General features: G+C 53.8%; 8 protein-coding genes across 8 annotated transcripts; 3 read left to right on the forward strand and 5 right to left on the reverse strand.

Annotated features, from left to right (window-relative positions):
- Window positions 1-4,239: 4,239 nt before the first annotated feature.
- On the forward strand, window positions 4,240-5,868 carry N0V96_009444 (uncharacterized protein; the record flags this gene model as incomplete). The annotated part of the gene is made up of 3 exons (XM_065758645.1): window positions 4,240-4,247; window positions 4,388-4,642; window positions 4,689-5,868. The coding sequence occupies 3 exons, from the start codon at window positions 4,240-4,242 to the stop codon at window positions 5,866-5,868; spliced, it is 1,443 nt and encodes a 480-aa protein (XP_065612710.1).
- Window positions 5,869-6,966: 1,098 nt separating this feature from the next.
- vip1 lies at window positions 6,967-7,899 on the forward strand (the record flags this gene model as incomplete). Its single annotated transcript, XM_053198357.1, has 2 exons — window positions 6,967-7,046; window positions 7,143-7,899. The coding sequence occupies 2 exons, from the start codon at window positions 6,967-6,969 to the stop codon at window positions 7,897-7,899; spliced, it is 837 nt and encodes a 278-aa protein (XP_053044250.1).
- A 726-nt stretch (window positions 7,900-8,625) lies between these two features.
- N0V96_009446 (uncharacterized protein) lies at window positions 8,626-8,915 on the reverse strand (the record flags this gene model as incomplete). Its single annotated transcript, XM_053198356.2, has 2 exons — window positions 8,626-8,694; window positions 8,787-8,915. 2 exons carry the CDS (start codon window positions 8,913-8,915, stop codon window positions 8,626-8,628), a joined length of 198 nt encoding a protein of 65 aa, XP_053044249.2.
- Window positions 8,916-11,648: 2,733 nt separating this feature from the next.
- N0V96_009447 (uncharacterized protein) lies at window positions 11,649-15,748 on the reverse strand (the record flags this gene model as incomplete). Its single annotated transcript, XM_053198355.2, has 3 exons — window positions 11,649-11,948; window positions 12,011-15,624; window positions 15,676-15,748. 3 exons carry the CDS (start codon window positions 15,746-15,748, stop codon window positions 11,649-11,651), a joined length of 3,987 nt encoding a protein of 1,328 aa, XP_053044248.2.
- A 1,023-nt stretch (window positions 15,749-16,771) lies between these two features.
- Window positions 16,772-18,004, reverse strand: N0V96_009448 (uncharacterized protein; the record flags this gene model as incomplete). The annotated part of the gene is made up of 1 exon (XM_053198354.1): window positions 16,772-18,004. One exon carries the CDS (start codon window positions 18,002-18,004, stop codon window positions 16,772-16,774), a length of 1,233 nt encoding a protein of 410 aa, XP_053044247.1.
- A 3,233-nt stretch (window positions 18,005-21,237) lies between these two features.
- N0V96_009449 (uncharacterized protein) lies at window positions 21,238-21,600 on the reverse strand (the record flags this gene model as incomplete). The annotated part of the gene is made up of 1 exon (XM_053198353.2): window positions 21,238-21,600. One exon carries the CDS (start codon window positions 21,598-21,600, stop codon window positions 21,238-21,240), a length of 363 nt encoding a protein of 120 aa, XP_053044246.2.
- A 920-nt stretch (window positions 21,601-22,520) lies between these two features.
- N0V96_009450 (uncharacterized protein) lies at window positions 22,521-23,398 on the reverse strand (the record flags this gene model as incomplete). The annotated part of the gene is made up of 2 exons (XM_053198352.2): window positions 22,521-22,934; window positions 23,219-23,398. 2 exons carry the CDS (start codon window positions 23,396-23,398, stop codon window positions 22,521-22,523), a joined length of 594 nt encoding a protein of 197 aa, XP_053044245.2.
- Window positions 23,399-25,647: 2,249 nt separating this feature from the next.
- Window positions 25,648-26,742, forward strand: N0V96_009451 (uncharacterized protein; the record flags this gene model as incomplete). The annotated part of the gene is made up of 2 exons (XM_053198351.1): window positions 25,648-25,668; window positions 25,747-26,742. The coding sequence occupies 2 exons, from the start codon at window positions 25,648-25,650 to the stop codon at window positions 26,740-26,742; spliced, it is 1,017 nt and encodes a 338-aa protein (XP_053044244.1).
- Window positions 26,743-27,029: the final 287 nt, after the last annotated feature.

A 27,029-nucleotide genomic window follows, 5' to 3' on the forward strand; every position in this document is an offset into this window, starting at 1 on the left:
GGGCATGACTGAGCAATTGATGCCATCGAGAAACGGTAACGAACCAGTTCACCACGCAACCAATGCCGGGCTTCAGCTGGTGTGCCGCGTGCGGGATCTTGGCTTGTGGTTATCTCAACCCGAGAAGAGCCCGCAACTTACCTGCACCATCGTTGGACTTATAGCATTGGATAACCAAACATAAGCAAGCAGTCTTAACATTCACTCATGAAAAGATCAAAATTAATCGCGCCGAGATATCGAAAGTAGCCAACGAGATATGCGACGCTTTTCCATCAGCTCTGGAGCTGACAAAGTCCTAACCTATAGTACATAGCAGCTTGCTTTGATCTATACATCTTTCATATCTACTAAGAAATGCCTACTCTAAAAACATAATATGTCCTGTATTATGATATATCTAGATAGAGAGTTCGATATTATACTAAGACGAACTTCGACTTGCTACTCCTTCCTAGGTCTAGATTTGAAAGCTTTCTAGACTCAATGGTCTAAATGTTCTGGGAAATCGAACTTGAATCCTTCAGATGTGGTTGCATGGGCTGAAGCAGAGAAGTAGTTCATCGCGTCGTCAGGGACCCGCTGCATGCGGTTTCCCCTTCAAGTGTTCCACAGGTCCAATTCTCGTGAGATTGTCAAGAATATCTTGAGAAGAGGACCGTCGGGCTTAGTCCCTTGAATTGTACTTTGCTCCTCGGCAATCAGATCTCGCAGTCCACTGGTGCCAAAAGGTTTTTTCCAACTTGGACAAGAGACTCGCGCCTTTTGCGAACTCCTCAGATGACCAAATAGTGTAGCCCTGACACTGTGAACATGGTGGAAAGAATGGGATTCTTTTGGCCTTGCATCTTGCCCAGATAATGTTGTCCATATGTTCTATCAGTGGTTCGAGCTTGTCTTCTATCTGTGGTGACTGTACGAGCTGTTGATTGTCACATGATCCATGCACATCGAAAAGAGAAACAAGTTCACCGAGAGTTTGCCTCACACCATTGACTTCATCCTCGTCGAGATCATGGTCCTCAGGCACGGGTGCGTGATGAATGTTGTTTCACCTTTCCCCACCGGCTGAGACGTAGTCCGATCAAGCTGATTCTCAATAAATCAAGAGTGCTCTGCTTGCTTGGGTGGTATTTCGCAGATTCAAAGTAGTGGATACAAGTAGATAAGAGCTCTGAAAGGCTGGTGGTGTTGGCACCTATGACCGGACTCTTGGTATGCCCGCTATTGGAGCTAGAATCGCAGCTGTCCATGTTGATTTGAGGGAACGTTGCGCTCAGCAGAGGAAGTTTTGAGTGATTATTCCGCAATGCAGTGGGAACAGGGAGATTTTATCATTCTTGTCGATCCTCCCCTATGAGAGTTAGTCGGATGGATAAACGCACACGAGCCTCGCAAGGTTCTGTGCGAAACGAAGACAGAGGATTTACATGTCCCAGACGAAAAAGTACAGCAAGGATCATGGTATCCTCTATTGCAGTCTCAAGAAGCCATGAGCCATGTCCCAAGCGATTGGGGTGAATCAGAGCGCACACCTCGCATGGAATCATTGTCTGAGGATCTTGTCCTACTTTATCCTCTCAATGTTCGCAAATCAACATCTGACATGTACACCTGCACTGATGTATGCAGGAGACTGGTCTTGTCGGCATGGACCGCTAGACTACGCACCATTGAGATAAATATCTCACGGGAGCGAATTAAGACGGGCCGCCAACCTGCTACGACTGCAAGGAATCCCGAAAAGTTCCAAGAACGATCGTGGACACGCTCGTGGCATAGTGAGGATTTTGGTCGCTTGTCACGCGCTACAGCCACACTCGACTCGATCCACGCTGAGCTTGTGCGAAATATGAATGCGCTTGGAATCAAGTCTGAGACTAAAGTTGTAAGCCCCTGGGAAGCTGATGCTTGCAAAAGTTTAGAGAGGGCGAGCCAGCTTCTGAAGATACGAGTTGACGGTATATTGCAGAACTACATGCAAGCCATTACGGTCAGGCAAAGCATCAACACCAATGAGCAGGCTCGTCAAGTCGGACATCTGACCTCAATGGCAACGATCTTCATTCCCATCTCGTTTGTTGCTGCTGTTTTTTCAATGGGTGGGGATTCCTTAGCTGATACAAGTAACTTCTGGGTCTTTTGGGTCATTGCGATACCCATGGTGTCGATTGGCTGCTTTTAACTGTTTAGTCGGTTTGGCAAACGTCTTCTTCGTCGGATGTCTCAGGAGACATCTATGGTTTGACGAATGGAGCCAGATTGCGAGGACTTTACCAGGAATCTATTGCGTGGCTTCACTATGATCTCTTTAGAAAAGCTCGGAATGTTTTGACAAACACAAAAGGATATGTCAAGTCTCTTGAATGCTAAAGCTTTTCCCATTCAAGACCCAAGTGAGCAAGAAGGAGACGGGGCTATGCGGAGAATAAGACCATGAAGTTGCACTAGTGCGAAGCCTTTCACGACCTCATCCTACGCCCCGTACACCTGCAAATTTCCGACATCGAGTATGTGGATTCGCGTGTAGAAACAAGATGTCAACTCCAACTAGTAGATCTCATCTCATTCTCTGGAGGAGGCTACTAGATGACTTCCATAATGTAGTACGGCATACAGTGTTGATATTCTCCAACCAAAAACACATTGACTGATATCTGGAAAGGCAGGCTGTAGCCTGACAGGACTGAGATTGTGGTAAAAAGCATCATGCTTTTACCTGCCAGGTCTAAACGAACGACTCCCAGAAAACACAAAAACAAAAGAGTTCACCCCCCCCCGGTGGCGAGCTGGGGGTTACATCTCTGGCGCACATGCTGGGACTCGAACACGGGACCTCTGAGCCTTCACCGATTAGGCTGTTCGTGGACTTCAACCACTCCACCAACCAGCCAGTTTTGACCTGACCCCAAAGGGGGCGCCTACTGGCTGGTGACAGAATCGGAATTGAAGGGGGGGTATATACCCTTCTCGTGTATTCAGATGGAAGGTGCGGTAGATGAGGACCCGGGAGGGAAGGTGCGGTTGGCACCATCAGGGTCGTACCTTCCATTGTGATGAAGTCGGGAGAGTGTTAGTCATCTAATAGACCTCACATCTTGAAAACAGTTACTTCGGTCTTCTCACAAAGAGTTTGAGACGTATAGCGATGTGGACGGCGGTCCTGGTGGCAAAGGAGCAAGATTGGAGGGTGGCTTGTTCAACCAGAGACGGTAGTTGTCTTTCTTAATCAGTTCGCTGGGGGTGGTGTAGCAGTCCAATATGACAAAACGTTGCTACTGCCATCGGTAAAAGAAGCAAGACATTGGGAGCAATGTGTTTCTTTTGAAATCCGTTCACTAAAAAGAACCCGTCATCATCGTCTGCAAGGAGAGAAACATCGTGTCTCGTAAATCCCAATCGGGACTGAACCCCGCGTCGACCATAAGCTGCATCGACACCTTGTCGTTGCAACGGTTACACCCGCCAAGGCACCGGTAAGCTTATCGGGATGTAGATCGGGCTCTGGGAGCTTTTTTTGCCATGCGGGGGAGATGTCTAAGCGAGACAGGGGAGCCATGACCCAGGGAAACATCATGGAAATCTTCTTGACCTAAGGTAGAGAACCATGGCACGAGCCGGCAAAGGCCTAGTAAGAGACATGGGGCTCCCTATTTAAAGTCGGACTCACCACTTCAGTTCATGGCCTCTCATCTCACCTTTAGGATTTCGCCTCCACGATCCTCAGTACGATTTCAAGAGCATCAACCCTCTAACACACCATGATCCTCTCAACAATCACAGCTTTCCCATCCCTCTTCCTCCTCCTCATCCTCCTCCTCCACCCCCTCAAAAACCACATCCCAACCCGCCCCAAACGAAACCTCAAGCTACACTTACATCGTAATCGGCTCCGGCCCAGGCGGCGGTCCCCTGGCCTGCAATCTCGCCCGCGCAGGCCACCCAACCCTCCTCCTCGAAGCAGGCGACGACGAGCGCGACGACATCCGCACCGTCATCGCCAACGGCGGGTACTTCATCACCCCGAGCAACAGCTGGTCCTTTTTCGTGCGGCATCATCCGGACGACGAGGTCGAGCTACGAAATAATCACCTGACGTGGCGGCTTCCCTCGCAGAATGGAACTGGAATTGGACCGTACTGGGTCGGTAATGCGGCGAGGGCGCCCGAGGGGGCAGAATTGTTGGGGGTGTGGTACCCGCGCGGCGCGACCGTGGGTGGTTCGAGCGTGACGAATGCGATGGCGACGTGGTTGCCGAATGATTCGGATTGGGAGTTTGTGCAGAATGTTACGGGGGATGCTTCGTGGAAGTGAGTTTTGTCTTCCGCAATTGTGAGCGCACAATGAAGATATCTAGACTGGAAAGGCTGACTCTGTCATGGTAAAGCCATCAAAACATTCGGCAAATCTTTGAGAGGGTCGAAAAGAACAACTACCTCCCCGAAGGCACGCCAGGGCACGGATTCGACGGCTACTTTAACACGAATCTTGGCAACGGGTCTCAGTACCTCAATAACCCTGGTCTCATGGACATTCTCAAGTCGCACTTGCGGTCCATTGGGAAAGACCCGGAGAAGCTTATCGAGATGGTGGGCAGCGACGGGAACTTCCTCGGCGAAGAAAGAGACACGACGGAGGGCATGTGGGGGGCTGTCGTTCCATGCGACAGACAAATGGGAGCGGTACAGCTCTCGCACATACATCTACGAGACTCTGGCAGCCAAGAACGCAGATGGTTCTCCCAAGTGGCCGCTGACCTTATCAACGAATTCTCTGGCCACGAAGGTCCTGTTTGAAGAGACAGAGGGTGGTAAGCCTAAGGCCGTGGGCGTTGAGTATTTGGCGGGCAATTCAACGTACGGCGCCGACGTGCGACGAAATGCGTCAACGAAAGGGGAGACACGACGATTAATGGCATCTCGCGAAGTCATCGTTGCAGGCGGCGCTTTCAACTCACCTCAGCTACTACAGCTCAGCGGCATCGGGAACAAGACACATCTTGAAGCACTCGGCATCGAGGTCGTGGCAGACTTGCCAGGCGTGGGGCGAAACCTCCAAGACAACCAAGAATTTCCGGTTGTGGGCCACGCTCAACTCAACCTCACGGCTACCCCAAACCCCAACGAGCCCATCTGCGCAAAAGGAAGCCCTGGAGATCCATGCGAGGAGCTGTGGCGGCAGGGGAAAGGCCCGTACATGCGGCCAGGGTATAACTCGAACGCGTTGCTTCTCAGGTCCAACTTTTCTCTAACGGGAGAGCGAGATGTTTTCGTGTTCAGCTGGCCAAGGGCGTTCCGCGGATTCTGGCCCGAGGTACAGCAGCCGGAGCTCCTTGATCCGCCGACTACCGTTGGCTTCTCAACAGTCAAGATGCATCCGCAAAACACGGCCGGGTACATCAAGATTCGGTCCGCAGACCCGACGGAACCGCCGCAGATCAACTTTGAGCTGTACAAGGAAGGTGCGGAGACGGATCTGGGAGCATTAGCGGAGGTGGTGGCGTGGGGCCGACGGAGCATGCGCGGCGTCCAAGGCCCGTGGGGTCCAGTGGAGCCGGCCGAACCCCCGTGCTCGCGGGTCGAGAGTGATGGCCTCTGCGGCGATGCAGACCCGGAGTCGGACAAGGACTGGATCCGGGAGCAGACTTTTGGACATCATCCTACAGGAACGTGCAAAATGGGTGCAGCTCATGATGGTATGGCGGTAGTGGATTCCGAATTTCGTGTGTTTGGTGTGGACAGGCTCAGGGTTGTCGATGCGAGCGTGTTCCCGCGGGCTCCCGGAGCATTTCCTGCCGTAGCGACCTTTATCATTAGCCAGAAGGCGTCAGATGTATTGCTGGGAGGTCGAAGAATGTCGGAGCCGTGAGGAATGATGGTGGTAGGCCAGAATAAGGTAGTTAGATGAGACGACGTTACGCGGGGTATCGAGTATGAGAGGGTTCTAAGTTCTTCCATGCATGTTGAAATATGAAGTGTGAAGTGCCAGCCACGAGCCACGTCGCCCTGGCGTCGCGTCGCAACACAACTGGATGGGAGTGTCGCATTTGGTCCTCAGAGCAGTCGCGTCGTATCCGTACCGAAGAGCGTCATCTGGTCTTCTTTTTTCCGTTGGGGAATCTGGGTCGTTCAGGATGGGATGAAGGGAGGAATTCAGGGTCGTCTGATGTTCTGGAGCCTTCCAGTAGGTGGGATACCTTGGGGAGAAGCATGTGAAGGTATCTCAGCTGCGAAAATGAATGGGATAGGTACGTGGCTGGAGTGTGGCTCTGTCAGCGGGGCTACCTTGCTCCTGGTCTAGGCACAGCCACAGTTCCCCCCACTCCTGGCAAGAGCTCCTCACATTCGGAGGCGATGACGTTTGGACCTCGCCCCCCTCGTGGCCCACTTTCCCCCTCCGAATGGAAGCTGGCAGTGGCACTGGGCCCAGACTGGCCCCTGCTCTTACTTGCTGTTCTCGCTCTTGCCTTTCCCTCCCATCCTCCTCGATGCCCAGCCAGACAGGGCAGCTACCACCACATAGCCCCTCTTTCCCTCTCTCAACAGGGTCCCTGCTCTTTGTGGTGCCCAGCATCGTCACCAGCTGGAGGCCGCCCCTTCTGTCCCTGAGTCTGGGCTAGCACGCTGGGATGTGGATGGATGCTCTTTCGTCGCCTGCCTTGGCTCAAAGGTATAGCGCGTTCTCATGACCCTTTCGTCTGATCATCATAGGTAATTGCCTCCAACATTCCCATCCAGACACGTCCAGCTTTTACATAAAACCCATCATCCACACAATTTTTAGCAACGTCCTTTCTGCTCGTCTCATTCTTTGCTTTTTCCCGGATACCCCCCCAACTTGAGAGACAACGTACATAACCGCCCTTGATACCCCATCCAGTCTCCAGTTACCCCTCACAAAACTCCCTCCTACAACACTTTCAAAAACACACTTCTCAACAACTCCAAACGTCAAACAACCGCCATCATGTCAAACACCACCGTTCACGTCAAGAACATCGCTTCGGCGACTGAGGATAAGGAGATCAAGGACTTCTTCAGCTTCTGGTAAGTTCCACTCTCGTCAGCTCTCCCATGGCCTGATACTCCCTGTTTTCACCGCAAGTCCCACCACACAACAGAGCAATTGCTGATATTCTGCAGTGGCAAGATCACCAACATCGAGGTTACTCCCGCCGGCGAGACAAAGGATGCTGCCGTCACATTCGAAAAGGAGACCGCCGCCAAGACGGCTCTCCTCCTGAACAACACTCAGCTCGGCACCTCTCACATCACCGTCACCAGCGCCGGTGGCGACCCCACCGACGACGCCCCCCACCACAAGGAGAACGCCGACCGCGACTCGGACGACATTACACAAGAAGAAAAGCCTCGCTCTCGCATCTTTGCCGAGTACCTCGCTCAAGGATACGTCGTTGGTGACGCCGCTCTGCAGCGCGCCATCGAGCTCGACAGCCAGCACGGCGTCTCCAACCGCTTCTTGACTACCCTCCAAGGCCTCGACACCAAGTACCACGCAAGCGACCGCGCCAAGGCTACGGACCAGTCCTACGGCATCACTGCCAAGGCCCAGGGCATCTTTGGCGGTCTGAGCTCGTACTTTGAGAAGGCCACCAGCACGCCCACTGGCAAGAAGATCGTTGGTTTCTACGAGACCGGCTCCAGACAGGTGCAGGACATTCACACTGAGGCCCGTCGCCTTGCCGACCTCAAGAAGGAGGAGCATGGCGGCAGTGCCTACAAGGCCTCCGGCCTCGAGAGATTCCTGGGCAAGGAGAAGGCTGCCCCCGCTGCCACCGGTGAGACTATCGGCACTCAGTCTCCCATCCAGCCCGACCCCACGACGGCTGTTCCTCTGTCTAAGCCGTCGGCTGCCACCGACGAGAAGACTCCCTTGTAAAAGAGTGATGAGAACTGGTTTGCAAAAGGATTTGATGGCAGGCGTTGGCTGGGTTTATTAGGCACAGACGTTTCATGATTGCGACGCGTGTGGTTTTCCTTGGCACTTAGGTAGTTACGACTTTGAATGCAAATCATGGCATCGAATATGCTTACCCGTTTACTTAAATAAATGAGGTATACTTTTTGACCTCGCTGTGCATGTTGCCTATCTGAATTGTGCTGCCGCTCATTTCATGCCGTATTGGTAATTCCGTCCTTTGGTTGTGAAAGGCGACTTGACCGTGGTTGCATTACTACAGTTAAAGAAAGATCTCATAATGATTACTCTACATGTGTTCGCGAATCATCACATCCCAAAACCTCAAAAGTCCACGCAATCTGTGCTGTTCTGAGGGCGATGAGTGAACAATACCGTAGTTGGAAGAATGTAGGGTGAGGTAGAAAGGCAAAGTTCAATCCAAAGGTACCACTTCAATCGCGAAATTTTGCAACTGTGATACAGTACCAAACTTTAGACGGCGCACATACATCCTTCAAAATTTTACGGCAAAGTGGACGCTGGTGCTTTCAAATGCTTCTTGGGCAGCTTAGGTATCTATAGTACAGTCTCACATTCGCAGTGTGTGATGTCATGCCTCATGTAACATGTTTCCCAACGCCGTTTCTTACAAATGCCATCCATAATTGCTCTAGACCCCATGATCGTAATACGGATCGGTCTTTTTTACTCCGTCTTAGAAAACTTCTCCTTGAGGGCGTCGTCGAGGGGTCCCTTGGGGTTGGACTCTAGCTTCTGTGACGAGGGAATTCGATTAGAATCTGAACTCAAGATTCCCTACTCAAGGGATGGGCAGGGTTGATGGGAAACGAATGAAAAACACGTACATCGAGAGACTCCTTGTTGGTCTGCTCCTTGTTGGAGGCGTTGTCGGTTCCCTTGCCGGAGGCGGGGGGGTCCTGTTGCTGAGCGCCGGTTTGGCGTTCGGGAGGGGGAGATTGGCGGCCTTCGGGCATGTTGAAATGTGTGTGTAAGGTAATTGGGATTATGGGTTGATGGAATGGAGAGGTACTGTCGTCAGTGTGATGAGGCTTGGTTGGTGATGAAGAAAAGTTCACGTTCAGGAATGGAGACACATGGGATTAAATACAAAGGCTCAGGTAGGTAGGTCACGGTCTATGCTGGGACTCAGGGAATACTCCAGAGATACATCATTCTACATCACGTTTACGATATTCATCCAGACGAGGAAAGAGGGGCAGAGAACGGCCCAGTCTCAGTACGGAGGGGCTCTTGCGTCAATGGAGGGGCGTTGCACGGAGGCGCTTCTCTAAGCTCCTACCTTCTGCTCTGTTGGGCAGAGAGAAGGGTGCGCCTTGAGTGGTGGGAACTGGTCGAATGAGGGGAGATTAGCAGCTGGTTGCTGATTGCGGCGGTTGACATGTTGATGCCGTCATACGGCATGCGAGTGGTGGTGCACTGGTGGTTGGATGGAAGGTGACAGGAACCTAGGTGCTCAGAGCTCGAGGGGCGGCGTCGGGTTTGACGTCACCTTTGTTGAGGATGAGGGTGAGGTGAGAAGCTTGATTCGATAGGCTGCTTTATCGATAAAGCTTTGCTGATTGTCTTATCTCATCTTATCCGCTATCTTATCTAATCGATAATCAAGACCTTATCGAAGTTTAGTGGCTCCGGGTGAAGAGCGGGAATATTGCCGGGCTCGGCGGAAAACCAAAAGACGGAGCGCATGAGCTGCTAGGAGGAAGACAGCGGAGGGTCCGCTGAAGAATGTCGCTAGGAGAATAGCCGACCGGAGCGGACGTCTTCCGGTACTGGGCTTGGGACCTAGAGGTGCGTGTCGCGGTAGCTTGCATCGCCAGAAACGCCTGTCATCGCCGTTGATTGATCGTATCCCTAGAGTGATTCTTGTGAGTCTCATATCTCAATTTATGTTCCATCGGTGGGTAAGGATCGCTGTGACGTTAGGAGGTTTGGGAAAAGCAATGTCGTGGTCTCTCTGCAAATTGCCAAAGATGAATGTCTTAGGTTCTATCCCCGACCCAGACATGTCGTGAGTCGAATGTAATACCAGTCGGAGTAGCTGCCTGCCGTGAGGTACCGTGGATTCGCACGAGAACCTGTAGCTCGTAGACTGGGTCTTTGAGTATGGTATCCGTTCGCCGATGCCGATCTGTAGCGGTCGAGTGTTGACTGTGTTGTCGGTGTTCCAGGGGTGTAACGTGAGCGGCACAGCCAAAACATCTCTTGAAAATGCCCATGTTGTGATGCAGTGGAGCGCGCCAAGTGATTACCGTCGTCCCATCCCCAACGCTCCCGCATATCCAGATGAAGACGGAGAGAAATGCTGCCCTGACTACTGCGAGGAGTGCGAGGGTGCCATGGTTAATTAATAGAAACCTGCCCCTTCCACTGCTTCCAGGCCTTCCAGCCTTCACCACGCGGCCTGGAGTGTCGCAAAAACAGGCTTCAGCCCTTCGGCACGATATTGAGGGAGCATTGGGGCATTTCGGGGTCCCTGTTTTCGAGCGTTATGGACAAGGGAAGCAATAGTAAGAAAAAGTCTAAATCGCGGGGCACACCACCCGAATGGGCCAAACAGGCACGGCGTCGATGGTAATCATGGTAGAAGGACGGGCTTGCTTGTCTCTTTGGAACTCGGGGATATTGGAAATGCGACTATTGGTGATTTGCTCAGGCTTAGGAAGCACAAAAGTGGTGTCATGTCTCACTGCCTCGGCCGAGCTTTTTCTGAAGCCCATGAGGTGGCCCGTGGATGATGGCGGATCGGCTTGCAATGTTTCGATCCACGACACAAACGACAAACCGGGGGGGGCGGGCACCACGGCAGCTGCACGGGATTCAAGGGATGACAGGACGGGAAGCCACATGGACAACACACGGATGGGGCAAGTCGCAAAAAAAAAAAAAAGTTGGCTAAGAGCAAGCGGCAGATGCCAAACGGACAATAGGACGAGCGAAGAAGGAAGCGACAAGTTGACGATCATCAACGACGAGTCCGTAAGCGGGAAGGCGGCTCTTGCTTGCCTTGTCAAATTGGGAAAGGAGCTGGTTTGTCTCGCGGCAGGTGCTCTAAGCTAAGACCAGAAACAGCCGAAAGAGGGAAGGCAAAGCCCACCTCACCTCAAGGCTCAGAGCGCAAAGGGAGGAAAGGGCGGGTTGGGGTTGATGGGGTCATTGGGATCAACAACAATGGGTGGTCCCTGCCTCAAGTGCTTCCTGCCTTGTGCCTTGTAAGGTACCTTAAGTTGCGCTTCCACCACCGGGAAGGTTGCACCTGCCACCTGCCCACCTGTCACACGGCCTTTGTGTTTGTTTGACGAAGGAAGGCACAAGGTGCGACCCCATCGGAAGGAAAACTTTACCTTCTTTTGACTTCACTCCCTCATGATTGTTTCTCTCATCCCAACACACCAAACACCTTGTCGAATGAATGATCCTCGCAATTCCAATAGAAGAAAGACGATCACGACGAACACCGGCATCAACAGGAATGAACAACAAGCAACTAGAAAGGCCGTACAAATTAGTCGCTAAAACTAAACACCATTGCTATTCTTACAAGACCGAATCCAAATATTTTTGCCAGAAGGCCCCGGAAAACCGTACAAATGATACGCCAAAGAAATTACACGTTTGTAAACCATCGTCAAACCAATATCCGATAGATCCACCGCGAGTACAACAAATCATGCAATCAATAGACTCGCTTATTTCTTCTTGCCACCACCAAGAGCCTTGGTCAAGCTGCCGAGGCCGAGGCCATCCAGCAAGCGGTTGAGACCGAGGGTTCCGAGTAGACCATCGACAATCTTGCCGAGTCCAAGACCGTTGAGAAGACGGCCAACCAGGTTGAGGACACCAGTCAGCAACAGACCGACAGCGGCCAGAATCTGGAACAGAGGCTCGGTGAGCAGTCCCCAGAGAGGGTTCAGCTCGGCCTTAGCCTTAGGAAGATCCTCAAGCTTGCGCTTGGCACCCTCGACGGTTTCCGTGATAGTACCAGTCAACTGTCATCAAAGTTAGCATGCATTCATGATCATGGTGGGTTTCGTATTGGGATCAAACTTACCTCCTTCAAGACCTCAGCGAGGTGGTGCTCCTCGGGAGTGGCCTCACGAGTTTGGGCCTTGGCCTTGGCGTTCTGCTGGATGCGTCCATCGGGATCCAAGGCGCGAACGCTGCCGTTCAACTCAGTCAAAAGCTTGCCACCCTCCTCAATGAGAGGCTTGACGTCCTTGACTAGCTGCTCCTCGTCACGCTCCTCCTTGGGCTGGCGCTCAGCAGCCTCAATCTTCTGCGTAATCATCTTGCAGATGGGACGGAGACGATCCAAGCCCTGCTCGATCAAGCCACCGAGGTTCTTGGCCAACTTACGGTCAGCCTCGGCCTCAATGCGAGCCTGCTTCTCCTCCTCAGTCTCCTCGGGAGTCTCCTCCTCCTCAACGATATCTTCAACGAGGGTGACGTGTCCGACGACACGGTCCTTGGAGTCGACAACATCGTTGTCGCTGTTGACCTCCTTTCCAGAGCAGATGGTGACCTCACCAGTGGTAAGTCTGCCGATGATGTTTCCATCCTCGTCACAAACCTCACCGTTCTTGTTGACCTTGCGACCCTCCATGGGTCCCTTCTTCTGAGGCAGATCGGAAATGGCAGTAACATGGCCAACAACGCGGTCCTTGGAATCGACAACATCGTTGTCCTCGTTGACCTTCTTGCCAGCGCAGATGCTAAGCTCACCGCTGGTAAGCTTGCCAAGAGTCTCGCCACTGTCGCTGACGACGAAACCCTCCTTGTTGACAACCTTGCCTTCCATGGGACCCTTGGGCTCAGGAATGTCCTCGAGAAGCTCGACATGACCGACGACACGTCCCTTGGAGTCAACAACATCGTTGTCCTCGTTGACGGGCTTGCCGGCACAGGCCTTGATCTCACCAGAGGTGAGCTTGCCAATTACATCGCCATCCTCATCGACGACCTCGCCGCTGCGGTTGACCTTGCGGCCTTCCATAGGTCCCTTCTGTCTCTCGGGAGCAGCCTCGGGTTCCCATCGCTCAGCCTTGCCGAGCAGGTTACCGTTGCGATCGAGGATGTCACCATCCTCGTCGATGGGGCGGCCGAAGAGGACCTTGGCGTCACCCTGGACGAGGCGACCGACAACGTCTCCAGAAGGAGTAACAATCGTACCGTCCTTGGCGACAGTGCAGCCGGGAAGCTCAGCGAAGGGGCCCTCCTTGGCTCCCTCACGATCACCCTCGGCAACAAGCTCAGCTCTTCCGATGATGTCACCGGACTCGCTGCGAACGTTTCCGTCCTTGTCGCACATACGTCCAATCAGGCGCTTGATATCGCCCTCGACGATGCGGCCATAGATGGTGCCGTCCTTGTCGACAACGTTGCCAGCCTTGTTGACGCGCTTGCCAGCGAGAGCAGAGTTGTCAACGGGCGCCTCCGGTTCAGGCTCAGGCTCAGACTCGGGTTCCCAACGCTCGGCCTTGCCAATGGCATTACCGCTCTTGTCAAGAATGTCACCATCGTCGTCAACCTTCTTGCCCTTGAGCTTCTTCGGGTCGCCCTCAATGACACGACCGACGATGTCACCCTCAAAGAGGACGTGTCCGTTAGACTCGACGGTCGCGCCAGGGAAGTCCTCGAAGGGAGCAGGCTCGCTGAGGTCCTCACGCTCTGTCTCGGGAATAGGCTCGGCCTTGCCAATAACCTTGCCGCTGTCGTTCCAGATCTCACCAAGCTCGTTGGCCTTGCGGCCCACCAAGTGCTTGAGGATACCAGAGACAATGCGACCAACAGCCTCACCCTTGTCGTTAACGAGGTTGCCGGCCTTGTTGACCTTGGCACCCTTCAAGATGGAGAAGTCGATGGTGTCCTTGAGAAGCTCCTCCGCTACCTCAGACTTAAGCTCGGCCTTGCCAATGATGCTGCCGCGCTCGTTGACAACATTTCCCTCGGCATCGATGGTCATGCCAACGAGGTCCTCGGGGTTGCCCTCGGCGATGCGGCCGATGGAAGCATCATCGAAGATGACCTTGCCCTCGTCGTCGATCTGGGCGCCAGGGAACTTCTCAAATGGCTGGAGAAGCTTGTCGCCAGCAACAGAGACGGTACGCTGGTCTTCGGGAATGGCAGAGCGAATGGTGCTGAGGACGCTCTTGATGTCATCCTTGATGGTAGACTTAGGAGCAGACTCAGATGCGGCAGTGACGTCAATATCAGGGACATCGCCAGTCTTTGCGGTGGCGGTCTCAGCGACATCTTCGACGCCCTCGACACCGGAGTCAACACCCTCATCGACGGCCTCGAAGCCCTCGCCCTCGACACCCTCAGTAACACCCTCAGTCTTGGGGAACTCGCCAGTCTGGGCATCCTCCGGGACCTCGAGCTGCTCCTCGGGGTTCTGCTGGTTCGCCCAGTCCTCAGTCGCGTCAGATTCGCGAACAGTTTCGGCGCCAGACTTGGCGTCCTCGACCTGAGAGGCCAGATCCGAAGGCAGCTTGGAAACGAGGTCGGTAGGGAGCTTGGACTGAGCGTCGAACGGAATTTGTGATACGGGGATGTCGGCGGTCTGGACGTCTTCCGGAAGCTCACTCTTCAGTCCGTCGGGGATCTGCGAGACGGGAATATCGAGGGTAGCGATGTCATCTGGAACGCGGGACTGAGCGTCAGTCTGGGCAGTGCCAGCCTTCTCGGTCGCGTCGTCCTTGACGGTCTCGGCACCCTCTGTTACCTCCTCGATGGGCTCAGCGTCCACCTCTTGCAAGTCGCTCTTACCGTCGATTGTGGATTGCTCTGTGAGGTCTGTCTTGGCGCCTTGGGAATCTTCAGTCTCTGTTTGGGTGTTCTCTCCGCCGGTTGTGAGCTTACCATCAGCGTCAACGTCGGGTTGCGACTTCTCAACATCCTGGAGATCGATTGGGGCAACCTCAGATGTCGTCTCATTGTTCTCGAAGAGGTTCTGCTTCGCGTTCTCGGTCAAGGAGGCCTTGTCATCAGCTTCCTCCTTCTGCTCGGCAAGAAGCTGGGTGAGCTTCTCGTCCTTGTCGGTGACGGACTGGTCGCGGTTCAATGGCTCAGTGCCACCAAGGACGCCACCAAGAGGGCCGCCGCTTTGGCTCTGGCCCAAAACACCACCAAGCAAGCCGCCGAGAGCATTATCTGAAGATGTGCCCTTCTCGGACTGACCACCGAGAGCTCCGGTAACGTTGCCCAGGGTGTTGCCGACAAGGCCACCTTGGGAACCCTTCTCATCTTGGCCACCACCAAGGACGCCGCCCAGCACACCACCCTGGCCTTCGCCCAAACCAATACCCTTGGTCAGGTCGCCGACAAGCGGTAATGTGCGGTTGACAGTCTGAACAGTGCCGTCGACAGTGTCGACGATGCCCTTGACGCCCTTGGTAGCGCCCATGATGCTGAAGCCACCGCCCTCCTTGGTATCTCCGCCTTCCGTCAACTCGCCGAGGGGAAGAGCCTTGCCGATGACGCCGCCGTCCTTGCCGATGATATCCCCTGTCGCGGTGACGACGTTGCCGACAAGCTCTCCAGCCTCGCCTTCTGTGACCTTACCGACAGTCTTGCCGGTCTCGTCTACCACCTCACCGGTCTTACCAATGACACCGGCAACGAGGTTGTCGCCATGGTCTTGGATATCTTGCTCGACCGAGTATGCTATGAAGGGTCAGTTTTCGACTCTTACGAGTCACGTGTAAGTGAACTCACTTGACTTCTGCTCCTCACCCTTTCCCCAACCACCGGGCATGCTGCTGCCTGACTTGGATGCAGCTCCGACCATATTGTTTGTCTTCTTGTTGTTTCTTTCTTGTTGTTCTTGTTCGTGTCGTGATAAAAATTCGTTGTACTCAGCGCTAACAGGGTATCTTAGAAAATGTAGCTGTTCATGAGATGATTGCATTGAATTGGGAGAGAAAAGTCAAATTCCGATACAAAGACCTGCCGGTCAGACGTCTTATACCTCAAATCCTCCGGCGCAAATCAAGTTTCCAGCTGAACGTCGGCTCCCAATCTTACGTCAAGGGGAGCTCAAGCTCGAGGAGCTTCCCTCGTCCATCGAAGCTCTGGCCCTTGCTCGCGCCACAGGGTGACTTCATGGGGGGAGGGATGGCCAGGTTGCCAGTCGCCCATCATGACGCAAAGCCACACCTCGTCCGAGCCCTTGGACGGCTGGATCCCAGCTATCATGACGCAACTCTACTTGGGAAGGGGAGATGCACCTTGGGGTATGGTGTGACAGCCAGCCAGTCTGGGGAATTACCATTGGCTTCCTGATCGATCGACGGCCACCTTTCTTGGAGACGCTCAGTTGGTGTGGCTAGTGCTTCCCGGGGGTCTCCCTGCCCTGCATCATTCATTCGTCAGTTCCTCCACAGTCAACCCCCCCGGTCACCTCCAACAACTTTCTTTTCGAAAATGCGGATTGCGAAGTTCATGAAGGCTGGACTCGCATGCACGACGGACGTCATGACGCTGTTCGAAACACGAAAAATCAACTTCCATTTGCCACGTTCTGCAAGTTCCTAAATCACCATCCGCATCTATGCGCCCACAAGCACCCGAAAGTCTCGCCCTTGTTCTCCTTTCAGCCTCACACGACGGGTCAGGTAACGGGTCTCAGAGCCACAAGTTTGTGCAAACGGTTCGTTGCCAAGTTCTGTCTGGATGGCAACTACAATTCAAACCCTAGCCTATGTCCATCTCACTACCGTCTGAACGCCGCCGCATGCTAGCATCTACCGTTGGTTCCAGAACTCCTGAAGATCAACTCTCCATCCAAAATGCGCAAATCCCATTACATAGCTCATCTGGTTCCTATATGGATATTGGGATTCCCACCACCGTGAAATACAGTTGGGATCTTGATAATGAGCTGAATACCGTCATTGGTTGACTTGACGTCCATGAATATCTCAGACGGGCTGGGAGTATCAGCTGACGGCTTAGACTGCCGATGGGCAGTACATTGAGGGCAACTTGTATGCGTGTCGGGCATGTAACCAGGTCGAGGACCATTGGACTGGCCCGAGCTACTCGTTTGGTCTGTCTGCTGGACAGACTTGGCCAGAGGCGCGCCGTCGAAATGACCGACGACATTGTTATTTTTGTCGAGGATATTCCCCATGTGGTCCACCTTCAGTCCGTCTCCCATGCCTTCAATGGGCTGAGGAGACGGAGGCGTTGGTGGAATGGTATCGTTCTCTGCTACGTAACCGACCACCTCGCCGTCTTCGGTGAAGATCTCGCCTGTTACCGAGACTGGCCGTCCGATCATGGACGGCAGGTCACCTTCGACACGTCCAAGCACTTGACCGTTCCAGTCCAGAATGTTTCCAAACTCATCGACGTACTTGCCATCCAGACCTTGCGCCAGCTCAGCAAGGTTTGGGGGCAACCTAAGGTCCGAAGATAGAGGCGTGACCTTTGGGATCGCGATCGGGGCATTCTTCTCTTGTGGCTTCGGGGTGGTGCCCTGCGACGATGATTTGGCATCTTGCGAGCACTCGTCTGTGCCATTGTCTGTGGTCTCGGTTGTTGGCGGTGTTGAAGCCTCGGGACCCGTTTGGTATTGTGTCGACGATGGCCTCATTGGGATAGGTATCTCCCGCGAGCCCTGCAGGTGGACAGGCCCGCCCTGCTCCGGTTGTGGGGTGCTCGTGTAGCTAACCTGTCGATGAGGATGCTGCGGAGGAGTGGTTTCATGAAAGGGCGCCGGCGAGGAAGCTGCCCGCGACTGAGAGTTCAGACGAGGCAGAGGAGGACGTGAGACGACGGCTTTGGGGGCCTCTTCCACTCCAGCCTGTCCATCCTCAACCTCGACAACCTCATACTCATCATGCCGGGAAGTATGATCATGATCGCCGGCTCCAGCCGCAGGTCGTGGCTCGGTATGGTGCATAGTGTGCGACGAGGATTCCGGGCGCGCAGGTACGGGACTTTGCATAGATTGCTGTGCAGGCGGCTTCGAGGCAGGGCTGTCGGGTTCGTCGCGGAGAGTTTGGAGTGGAGTCTGCTGAGCAGGAGGGGACGCCGTCATCATTGGATGATTCTGTGGGAGAAGAAGAACGTTCCGCGTCAGCTAGGCCTTGCTGTCAAAGAGAGGGGAAGGGGAGGGAAGGGAAGCGAGGCCAGGACCGCCAGCTGTGCGAAGGAATGGAGAGCCGGCAACCCACCTGAGGATCGATCGACCGACCTGCTTGCTTGCTTACTTGCTTGCTTGCTTCGAAGAGTCGGGGCGGCGGTTGAGAGAGTGAGGTGTGAGGAGGGACGGTGTTCGGTGTTGCTGTCGAGTGCGCGTGAGTGCGTTTCTCTCGGGGCACCCCTTGGTCGATACACGCGGGCAGAGGTTTTCTGGTTGCTCGCGGGGCGCGGGCAGCGGTTCTGCAAGGCCTGCAAGGCAGAAGGGGGTTGTCTGAGTCGTTGTGACGTCAGGTCGACGATGAGATCGAGAGTGGGTAATGTCTTGTGTCTGCCGAGACTGACAACTGGGGCAGCCTTGGGGTTCCAGAACTGGCGAACGGGGCGACGGTTCACGTTAACTCCTTGTCAGACTTGCTGTGCAAGGATGGGAGTGTTCAAGGACTTGTCGAACCGAGATCTGTTGACTCCACAGTGTCTCCAGATACACGCAAATGTCTCCACCGGGTACTTCGGAAACGGCATGCAAAAAAGCACGAGAGGGAGGGATCGCTGGCGGGTGGTGAAGATGGCAGAATGGGAACGAGACAAGACTCCGAAGATGGCGCCGGAAGAGCACTGAGATTGCAAGCAAAAGGTCCGACAAAGTCTGGAAAAGCCTGTTTTTCCTTCGAAACACGAACGACTGTGCGAACGGCCGTGGTGCTGAATGGTTAGGCTGGCGCCTAAGCTACTGTACAGACGGAACGCACGGCTAGCCGTCAACTGTTGCTGAAGAGCACGGTGAGAGAGTATGAGTCTGGACATTCACACACGTGCGTCGACGCTATTTCAGCTGGGTTGACGGCAGTCCGGGGGTACTCAGTTGACCCAAAGGAAGCTTCGAGCTTACCGACCACACACCGACCACAGACTCTGGAGAAGGTCCTAAACACTGACCCAGCCGAGACACTCAGAGTTCAGATGCGGCTCATGGTTGTTCAAAGGGGCACTGGGGGGGAGGAATCAGCTTCATCAGAAGTTCGGGTTGGTCCTCATGCCCGAACAGCTTCAGCAGACCTTCAGAGACGTCTCGAGTTTGTCAATGGACGAAGGCCGCGTGCCATCAACGCCACAACCGACAAAGGTAGGCGAAAGATGATCTCGATGGTAGCCTGAAGAGGCAATGAGATGCAAGAGGCGAAGGAGAAGAAAGTCGACGAGAGTCCAGACCGTTGGAAATGAGACGGAGGCAGTACGATCGGCGCGATACGTTTGTCGGCAGGTGGCTTGACGATTGAGACTGGTGAAGATCGCTTGACTGACATTTTCACAGCGACCGGGACGACGTTGAACGTGAGTGGCTGATGCTCCCACCCGATGCGCCGGGATGCGACGCAAGAATTTCCCGTTCAGCCACGATTACCCTGCACGTCTAGCGTTTTTCGACCGTCTTTGAACGACTGCGAACACCTCCGCCACACAGAGTCGAGACGGTACTGTGGATACCGTTTACCGGGTCTTCTTACGGATATGAGGTGGCATTGAAAATTGAGGAGCAGTGGAGAGACTTTGAGAGGGGAGCAAGGGGGGGCCGTTCCACCGTTGCATTTGGCGGCGGGCAACCAAAAAAGACGACTCACTCACACACCAATTCAATCCTGGGCCTGAGTTACATCGCATCATGTGGCTGCTTCGCTGCGTCAACATTGGACGGACAGGGAAGGCCGAGGCCGCTTTGTGGCTTGACCATTGACATCGACCGGTTAAACTCTAAGGTTTTCCTTCCTTTTTCCTTCTCTCCCTCTATGTCTCGGTGAGCAATTTTGACGACGCGAAATGAAGTCAGGATCCCAGCATGATCCCGTCAGGAGGTTGAAATCTTGAATGCGTTGTCTCTGGGCAGAATAAACTAACGCTAGTTAAGCCCAGGAGAAACGACGCATGGAAAGCAAGGCACAGCGAGCATTGTCTGCAGTAGTCTCTGGCGCCGTCGCTTTCCAACTGCGTATCCAGCCACTTCTTCCAGGTCCTTCAGCCGGCGCTCCCACGCCTTCGTAATTCGTTCCCGATGGCACTAGCCTCTGGAAGGAATGGGCAACCATACTGTTGATTGTGCTGGTTGGGTGGGTGGAGAGCACCCCACCGTCGCATTGGAGATTTGCCCCGTCACCGAGATCAACGGCACCAGACGTGAAGCGTGAAACAGACGGAGGCTAATAGAGATTGGCGCTACGAACGGTTTCTGGCCACCGTCTCCGCCCCTTGGCGTGCTTGACGGCGGATGTCACCACACATGGCTCTGCCTGTTTTTTTCAACGCTACTCCACACAAGCTTGGCACTTAGCGGGTGGCTGAGGGCATTGATGGTGTGCTGAAACCAACGACACGCGCTAAGTCTGTCAACCAAGTTGATTCGCAGTCATATCGACGCTTGGGATCATTGGCATTCTCATGCCCTGCAGAAGGTGTCCTTTGAGTATCTTTGAATGAGTGGCAGCTTACTGAGAGTTGAGGGAGTGACGTGAAGTAAGGGTTGCGGGTGTGTGGGAGCTTTTCACTACAGTCTGCAGCGCCTCAACGTGTGATTGGTCTTGGTCAAGTATCATTCGTTAAAAAAAGAACTGTTTAGAATGCTTTGGCTAACGTCGAATAGGATACCCATAAAACTTCCCGAAATAGCGTCCGTATCTCATGATGTCGATGATGCACAAATCTTTCATAATACACGCGGCAGATGGATCCCGATATCCTATCCGTCCACCAACTCCTCAAACCCTTGCTAGCCCAACCGTTTTCTTTTTACGGTTGGACTGTTAAAACGGGCGACACAAAAAGAAACCCACACATTCCATCAGACTGGGTCGAAAAGCATTTCGCCCACTGTTCAAACCCGCGACTCCATGTTGTAAAACAAATTCGACGATAAGATTGTCGTTTTAAGATTGGTCCCTGTGGAAAACGTCTCTCAGTTCCTGATTAAAAGACGAGGTAAAGCCCATTAGCCCATCTTGAACTTGGCTACAAGCTACTAACTAGCCCGTGCTTGCCTGCGAGTAAGAAGCGAGGACGGATCGGAGCTCTACCTAGCGCAGACAAGAGGGAGGGCCGTGACTGTGGAGGGTGAGGGGAAGACTGAGAAATGGGTGGTACTTACAAGAGAGCCAGCTCAAGGTCACCGTGGATGCGTGCCTTCAGCGTGATTTCAATGTCGAGGTTGAGGTCAAGACGCAATCGAAGAGTGTCGCTCTTGTCACCACCACCGCCGCCTTGCTGTTGCAGCGCACCACCAGCAACGTTGCCCAGTGTGTTCTGCACGCCGTTTGTCACGCCGCCGACATCACCAATGCCACCGAGGTTATCGAGAGGGCCGCTTGACTGCTGCTGCTGACGTCTCTGCATCTGCCTGCGTTGCGGGCGCTGACGGCGCTGAGGCTTCTGCTGCTCGCTGGGTGCTTCCGAGGTCTCATCTTCGGAAGCGTACTTGGTGTTGTTCTTCTCGCGGGGGGAGGCCATTGTGACTGATGAGGGTTGGTGAACTTGTTGATTCAAAGATGGGCTAATGAACTTTTCCTGGTGTGAAGGAAGGGAGAACTGGTATTAAGGGCTTTTTGTCTACCAGTAAGTTTGGAGTGTCTCTTCAAAGTCTGTTTCTATCCATCGACTCTGGATGAGGACGCAACATATAAGTGATTCCGGACAGTATCCGGAAGGGGTCAAAACAGGATGTAAAAGCTTACACCCCTTCCAGCTGATGAGATCATGTTGGACCCTGGGGCATCCAGGATTCCCATCTCTCACTGCTCTCACCCCTTCAGATTTGCGTCACACCACTCGACTCTCTCGATGTTCTGGACCGAAATGACGTTGAAAAGGGCCAAGCGGCATGTGTGCGGAGGGGAGGGGGGCGGATTCACTGGGGCCGCTGGGGCATTGGTCTTGTCTCATGCTCGATGCGTCCCCGATCTGCCTGTGCCGTCGAGGAGGAAGCGCGGCCAACCCAGCCCAACACATCCCGGGCTCCCAAAAACACCAAAGAGGTCGATATGGTGTCTGCCATCCCTGTTCTTTTTCGGATTCAACGCGCACCTTTCGCTGGCTTGCACCCAATCATGCCCTATCAGACTCGCACCACGGACTTGCGATCACTGGTGCCGCCAATGCAGGCATGACGCAGCATTACTCTGTTCCTGCAACCAAACAAGCTTCTTGTAAGTTGGTTTGAGCTTGCAAGCTTGCTGAATGCTATGCACTGACGATGTACGGACTCACGGGTTACAGATGCCAACTATTCCTATCCTTGCAAGCTGCAGAACGCCTCGGGACCTGTTCTATTTGCACGTCCCTGCCAAAGCTCCGAGACTCCTGGAATCCCCCCCGGATTATTCCAAAATTTGACACACACTCATTTTATCCTTCGAGATGATCTGGCTCGCCTATCCTTTCACGTAGGCGCTCTCAATGCCTAGCGCCATCTGCCGCCTGAGAGATATCTCCATACAGTCCTCGGGATCATAGCCTTCCCGCAACCGCCCATCCGGATCCCAATATGCAGCCCACCTGCCGTCCTCCTCCAGGACGGCTACGAAGCCGAGCCCGCTACCTCTAAGTGTGAGATGCCTCTCGTCGTCAGTCCAACCCCAAGGTCCTATAACATGGCCTAGGGTATCTTTGCGGCCCCCGTGACGGAGTGCTCTGCTGTCGGCGTCGACATAAATCCAGTTCAACATGGGCGGGTCTTCCGCTATCGTTGATACCAAGGCACGCATTGGTGGTTCGCTGGGGTAGTTGAAGTAATACCCTGAGAACTTGTGCCCTGGCGCTGGTGCCAGACTATGACTTATCCATATCTGCGGGGGAGAATGTGTGTATTAGTCCAACTGAGATGTGCCGCAAGGTTTCCAAGTTGGCGAGGGAGCTAGTGTAAGTCAAAACACGCGGCGAGGTTGGCCGAGTGGGTGTGCCAACCTCCGCATAGGGAAACGGGGAAAAGAGAAAAGCAAGGAAAAGAGAAAGAGCATGCAGATGTCTGCAGACGCGGGAAGGGGGGCCGATGGGCGATCGAGAGGGAAGGAGGGAGTGTGAAGGGCGTTGGATGTGGGCTGTTGGCTGTCGGTTTGTGGGATTTGCTCACCTTGTTGTCGACGACGATACATGGACAGTCTTCTTGCTTGCCGTCAATGGTCATGGTCGCCGTGAGGCTGAACTTGGCCTGTTCTTTGGAAGCAGCATTCTGCTTCTTCTGAGCGCTCACGGCCTGACCAGTGCCGATGACTGTGGGTATGGCGGCGATGGCGAGCAGACCGATGACCATGTTTCGAGCTTGTTTTCCGAGGCGAACGACTAATAACGCAGGAAGGGTAAAGTGAGAATCAAGGGATGAAAATCCGGGTGAGTGACTGTGGACGGCGGGAGTCGTTGACCTTTTCGAGTGAGAGTGGGCACTGGGACGAGCTCAAGTGAGTTGAAGTCGAGGGAGTCAAAGTTCCTTTGGAGCCTCGCCGCTGCCTGTTCACAACTCTAGGTCTGCTTCGTGTCGTGTCGGGACTCGGAAATGTCAGTTGGCCCAAGCCGTGGGGTCAAACCACCGCGCGCGTGTGTATGGATCAACGGATTTGCAATGATCGTTGCAACGTGGTTCGCGGCCGAGTTACCCTCTTGCTTCTGGTGTCCTGAAGGTCGATACCGGTATGTCACTGTCTCAGAGGGCTTCCGAGGGACCTTCTTTGATGGATTTTCAGAAGAAACAGGTTTACGGGGTTTCTGCTCTGGGGTTCGTGTGGTCATCATATCGAAAGGCTAACGCCCTGTGCCTCGCGTCCTTTGCTCCTCCCCGCGGCGAGAAGTGGCTGGCAGGCGTGGCAGGTCTGGGCTGGTTGGTCTGGCGGTCACGACCACGGTACGGTCAGGCATCCAATATGCCTCTCCTTTCTCGGTCTCTCACTCTTCCTCGCAAAAGTCTGCGGGCAGCGGGCCACATGCACCCAGCGCCTGGACGAGAAGAGAAGTGGAAGTCATTCTGGATCGAGATGCCCGTTTCGGGTACCCCTGTCTGGGGTCAGCCGACACCCAATGCTCACGTTTTGGTGTGGTCCACAGTATGCATGTCTAGACCGTTCGCTGTTCTCTGCATACTCCATTTATTTTTTTGCGGTTCGATACTTTGATACATTTTACGAATCCTCTTGAAGTCTTTACATTCACACCCTATCGACGTCATTCTCTCGAGAGGATTATGTACACTCGGGCTTAGTCTGCTTTGACTTCAGATTCCTCCTCCACCACTCACGCTAGGTTCATAGACTTTTCGAACATGATCGACCGGGGTAGCTCCCGAAGCTCTCTCGCAACGCAGCAGAGTGCTGAGTTTCGACCAACCACGGTTCGAGCACGCCTTTCGGCTCCTAGCCCGTCGACGTCACTCTTGATCCTTTTCTCTTATCGTTTTTTTTTTCTTTCTTTCTTTCTCAATGCTGGTGCTTGTCTACCGTTTTTACTAGACAGCTCTTTCGCCTTATGCCGAAGGGAACTCTTACACGCCCCCCTCTTCTTATGTCTAGGGACCCTGTCGATCAGGAAGGACGGGCTGGCTGCAGCTTGCTTGCTTTGCCTGCTCGCTGCTCTTCCCATACCAGGTGCCAGCATACGGTGAGCTTTACCATAGGTGAGGGAGTTCGGACAGCTGCTCGCTACTAAGCCAGAACCAAAAAATCCAAAAAAATCTTGATTCTCATCCAAAACCTGTATCGAATGTGATATCACAGCGGCGGGTCCAAGTCTACACGTGTTTGTCAGAAGGTACCTACACGTCCCTCCCTCCCCCAATTCCTTGTATCCTTTCCCCAGTATTATCACCAAACAGTGACATTCTCTCTGCTGGGTCTCGGGAGAGGTCCAGACCTCATTCGATTGTAACCCGTTGCCTCTCTCGAGTCTCATTCCCGTCCGCCCATGCCACTTTTTTTTTTTCTTTGACCAACTTTTTGCTGGGTCCCCTTCTTTTGGACAACGTTGTCTGTTCACCGGGTCCCCCTTCCCCATCCCCGTGTACTGCGTAGGTGTGTGTAAGCCCATGGTTCCCACATTCACACCCTATTGCGTCACAAGAGATGAAGATCCGGATTGCGGTTCAGGTTCAGCCTCGCTGTCCCTGTGCAGAATTCCTGTTTGATGGCATTGAGGGGGGGAGGGGTGTGAGGTAATGATGTTGTTAACTCTCATGGCAATCCGATTTAACTTATACCAACCTGTGTACCTAGCTTTTTATCCCACCCTTCTAGATGATCTCTTGATTTTTCCCTTTTCCAATTTTGAAAAGATTCCCATCTTCATTGAATACTGAATAAACTCACTCTGATCTCTTTTCACTTTTTGTGAGGGAGACATTTATCCGTACACACATTGACCTAAACGCCCGCCTACTACACCGCGCGACCACCAAACTCAACTCATATACCCACCTGAATAGCTTCACTCGAGAAACCTTACTGAAAAGGCAATTGAGGAGTTCACGTTTCCACATCCCAACAAACCCACCCCGTCAGATTAATGGACTCGGACACAATGGCCAGAAACAAGAACAAGGTAAGTTCTCATTCACTACAACACACACAGACTCACTCTCCCACTGTAAGTCACGGTGTTAATGGTGAGTTCCTCTAGAAGGGCCAAGGTCAAGGCGCCGCCGGCAACCAGAACCAGCCGGGCAACAACAGCAAGCCTGAGGAGACCAAGCCCGAGGAGCAGCAGCAGTCTTCCCTAGACCAAAAGACGGAAGAGCAGAAGCCCGAAGGTACCACACCGGTCGGGGAATTCGGTAACCCCGCAGAAGGCGAGGGTGCCCCCACCAACACCGATGAGAAGAAGGCAGAAGACAGCAAGCCCGGAGACGCGGCCGCCAAGACGGACGACAAGACTCAATCGCAACAAGAAGATGAGAAGAAGCCCGAAGATGCTGTGGCCGACACGCAATCAAAAGACAAGAAGCCCGAGACGGAAGAGCAAAAGCCCGTAGGTCAAGAGACCACGGACAAGAAGCAAGCCTCAGCAAACCAGGCCGGCGTCGAAGACGAAGCGGAGCCAGAGTCCGTCGTCGACAACGACAAGAAGCCCGCAACAGGCAAGGAGCAGGAGCAGGCAGAGCCCGCAAAGGTACGCTCCCGCGACTCTGGCCGCACAGAACGAGAAGCTGACCTCGAGGAGCCCACTGAACTCCAGGACGGCGAGGAAGAACACGCTGAGGGCGAAGAGGGAGCCGAGGGCGAGTACTACGACGACGACGAGTTTGAAGAAGGCGAGGACGGCGAGGTCTACGACGACGACGAGTACTACTCTGGCGACTCGCAAGACGAAGGGGAGTACGACGACGATGAGGACTACGACTCCCAAGAGGAGGAAGAGGACGACGGCGGCAACTACACCACCGCGCAAAAGGGCGGCAACCAGAACCAGCAGATGATGCAGCGCCAGCGCCAGCAGCAGATGCAGCAGCAGCAACAACAGCAGATGATGCAGCAACAGCAGCAGCAGCAGCAGATGCAGGGCGGCGGCGGAGGTGCGGGCAAGAACCCGCTCAAGCTGAGGCTTGACCTGAACTTGGATATTGAGATTACGCTCAAGGCCAAGATTCACGGTGATTTGACGCTGGCATTGCTGTGAGTATTCCCTCTTTTCCCTCTGTTCACGATTGATTGTGTTTTTTTTCCCGGATCTTTTCTACTCTCTTCTTGTTGGTCAATGCTTTGTTTCCCCAAATTTGCAACGGTGTCCGCGATTCAGATTTTCTGCATTTGCTGCCCACTGCGCTTCTACCTTCTGTTGAACTTTGTCATGTAACGCGATCACCGTTTTCTGTGTGGGGACCGATTATCGGGCCTCGCTGGGGGGGCAGTGTTCGCAGCGGCGAGTCAGTGAGAATACTCTCAAGACTCTCAAGTCCAGTCTCC

Source organism: Colletotrichum fioriniae (genome assembly GCF_027942845.1).
Source record: "Colletotrichum fioriniae strain IMI 355084 chromosome Unknown scaffold_12, whole genome shotgun sequence".
Classification (NCBI taxonomy): Eukaryota; Fungi; Ascomycota; class Sordariomycetes; order Glomerellales; family Glomerellaceae; genus Colletotrichum; species Colletotrichum fioriniae.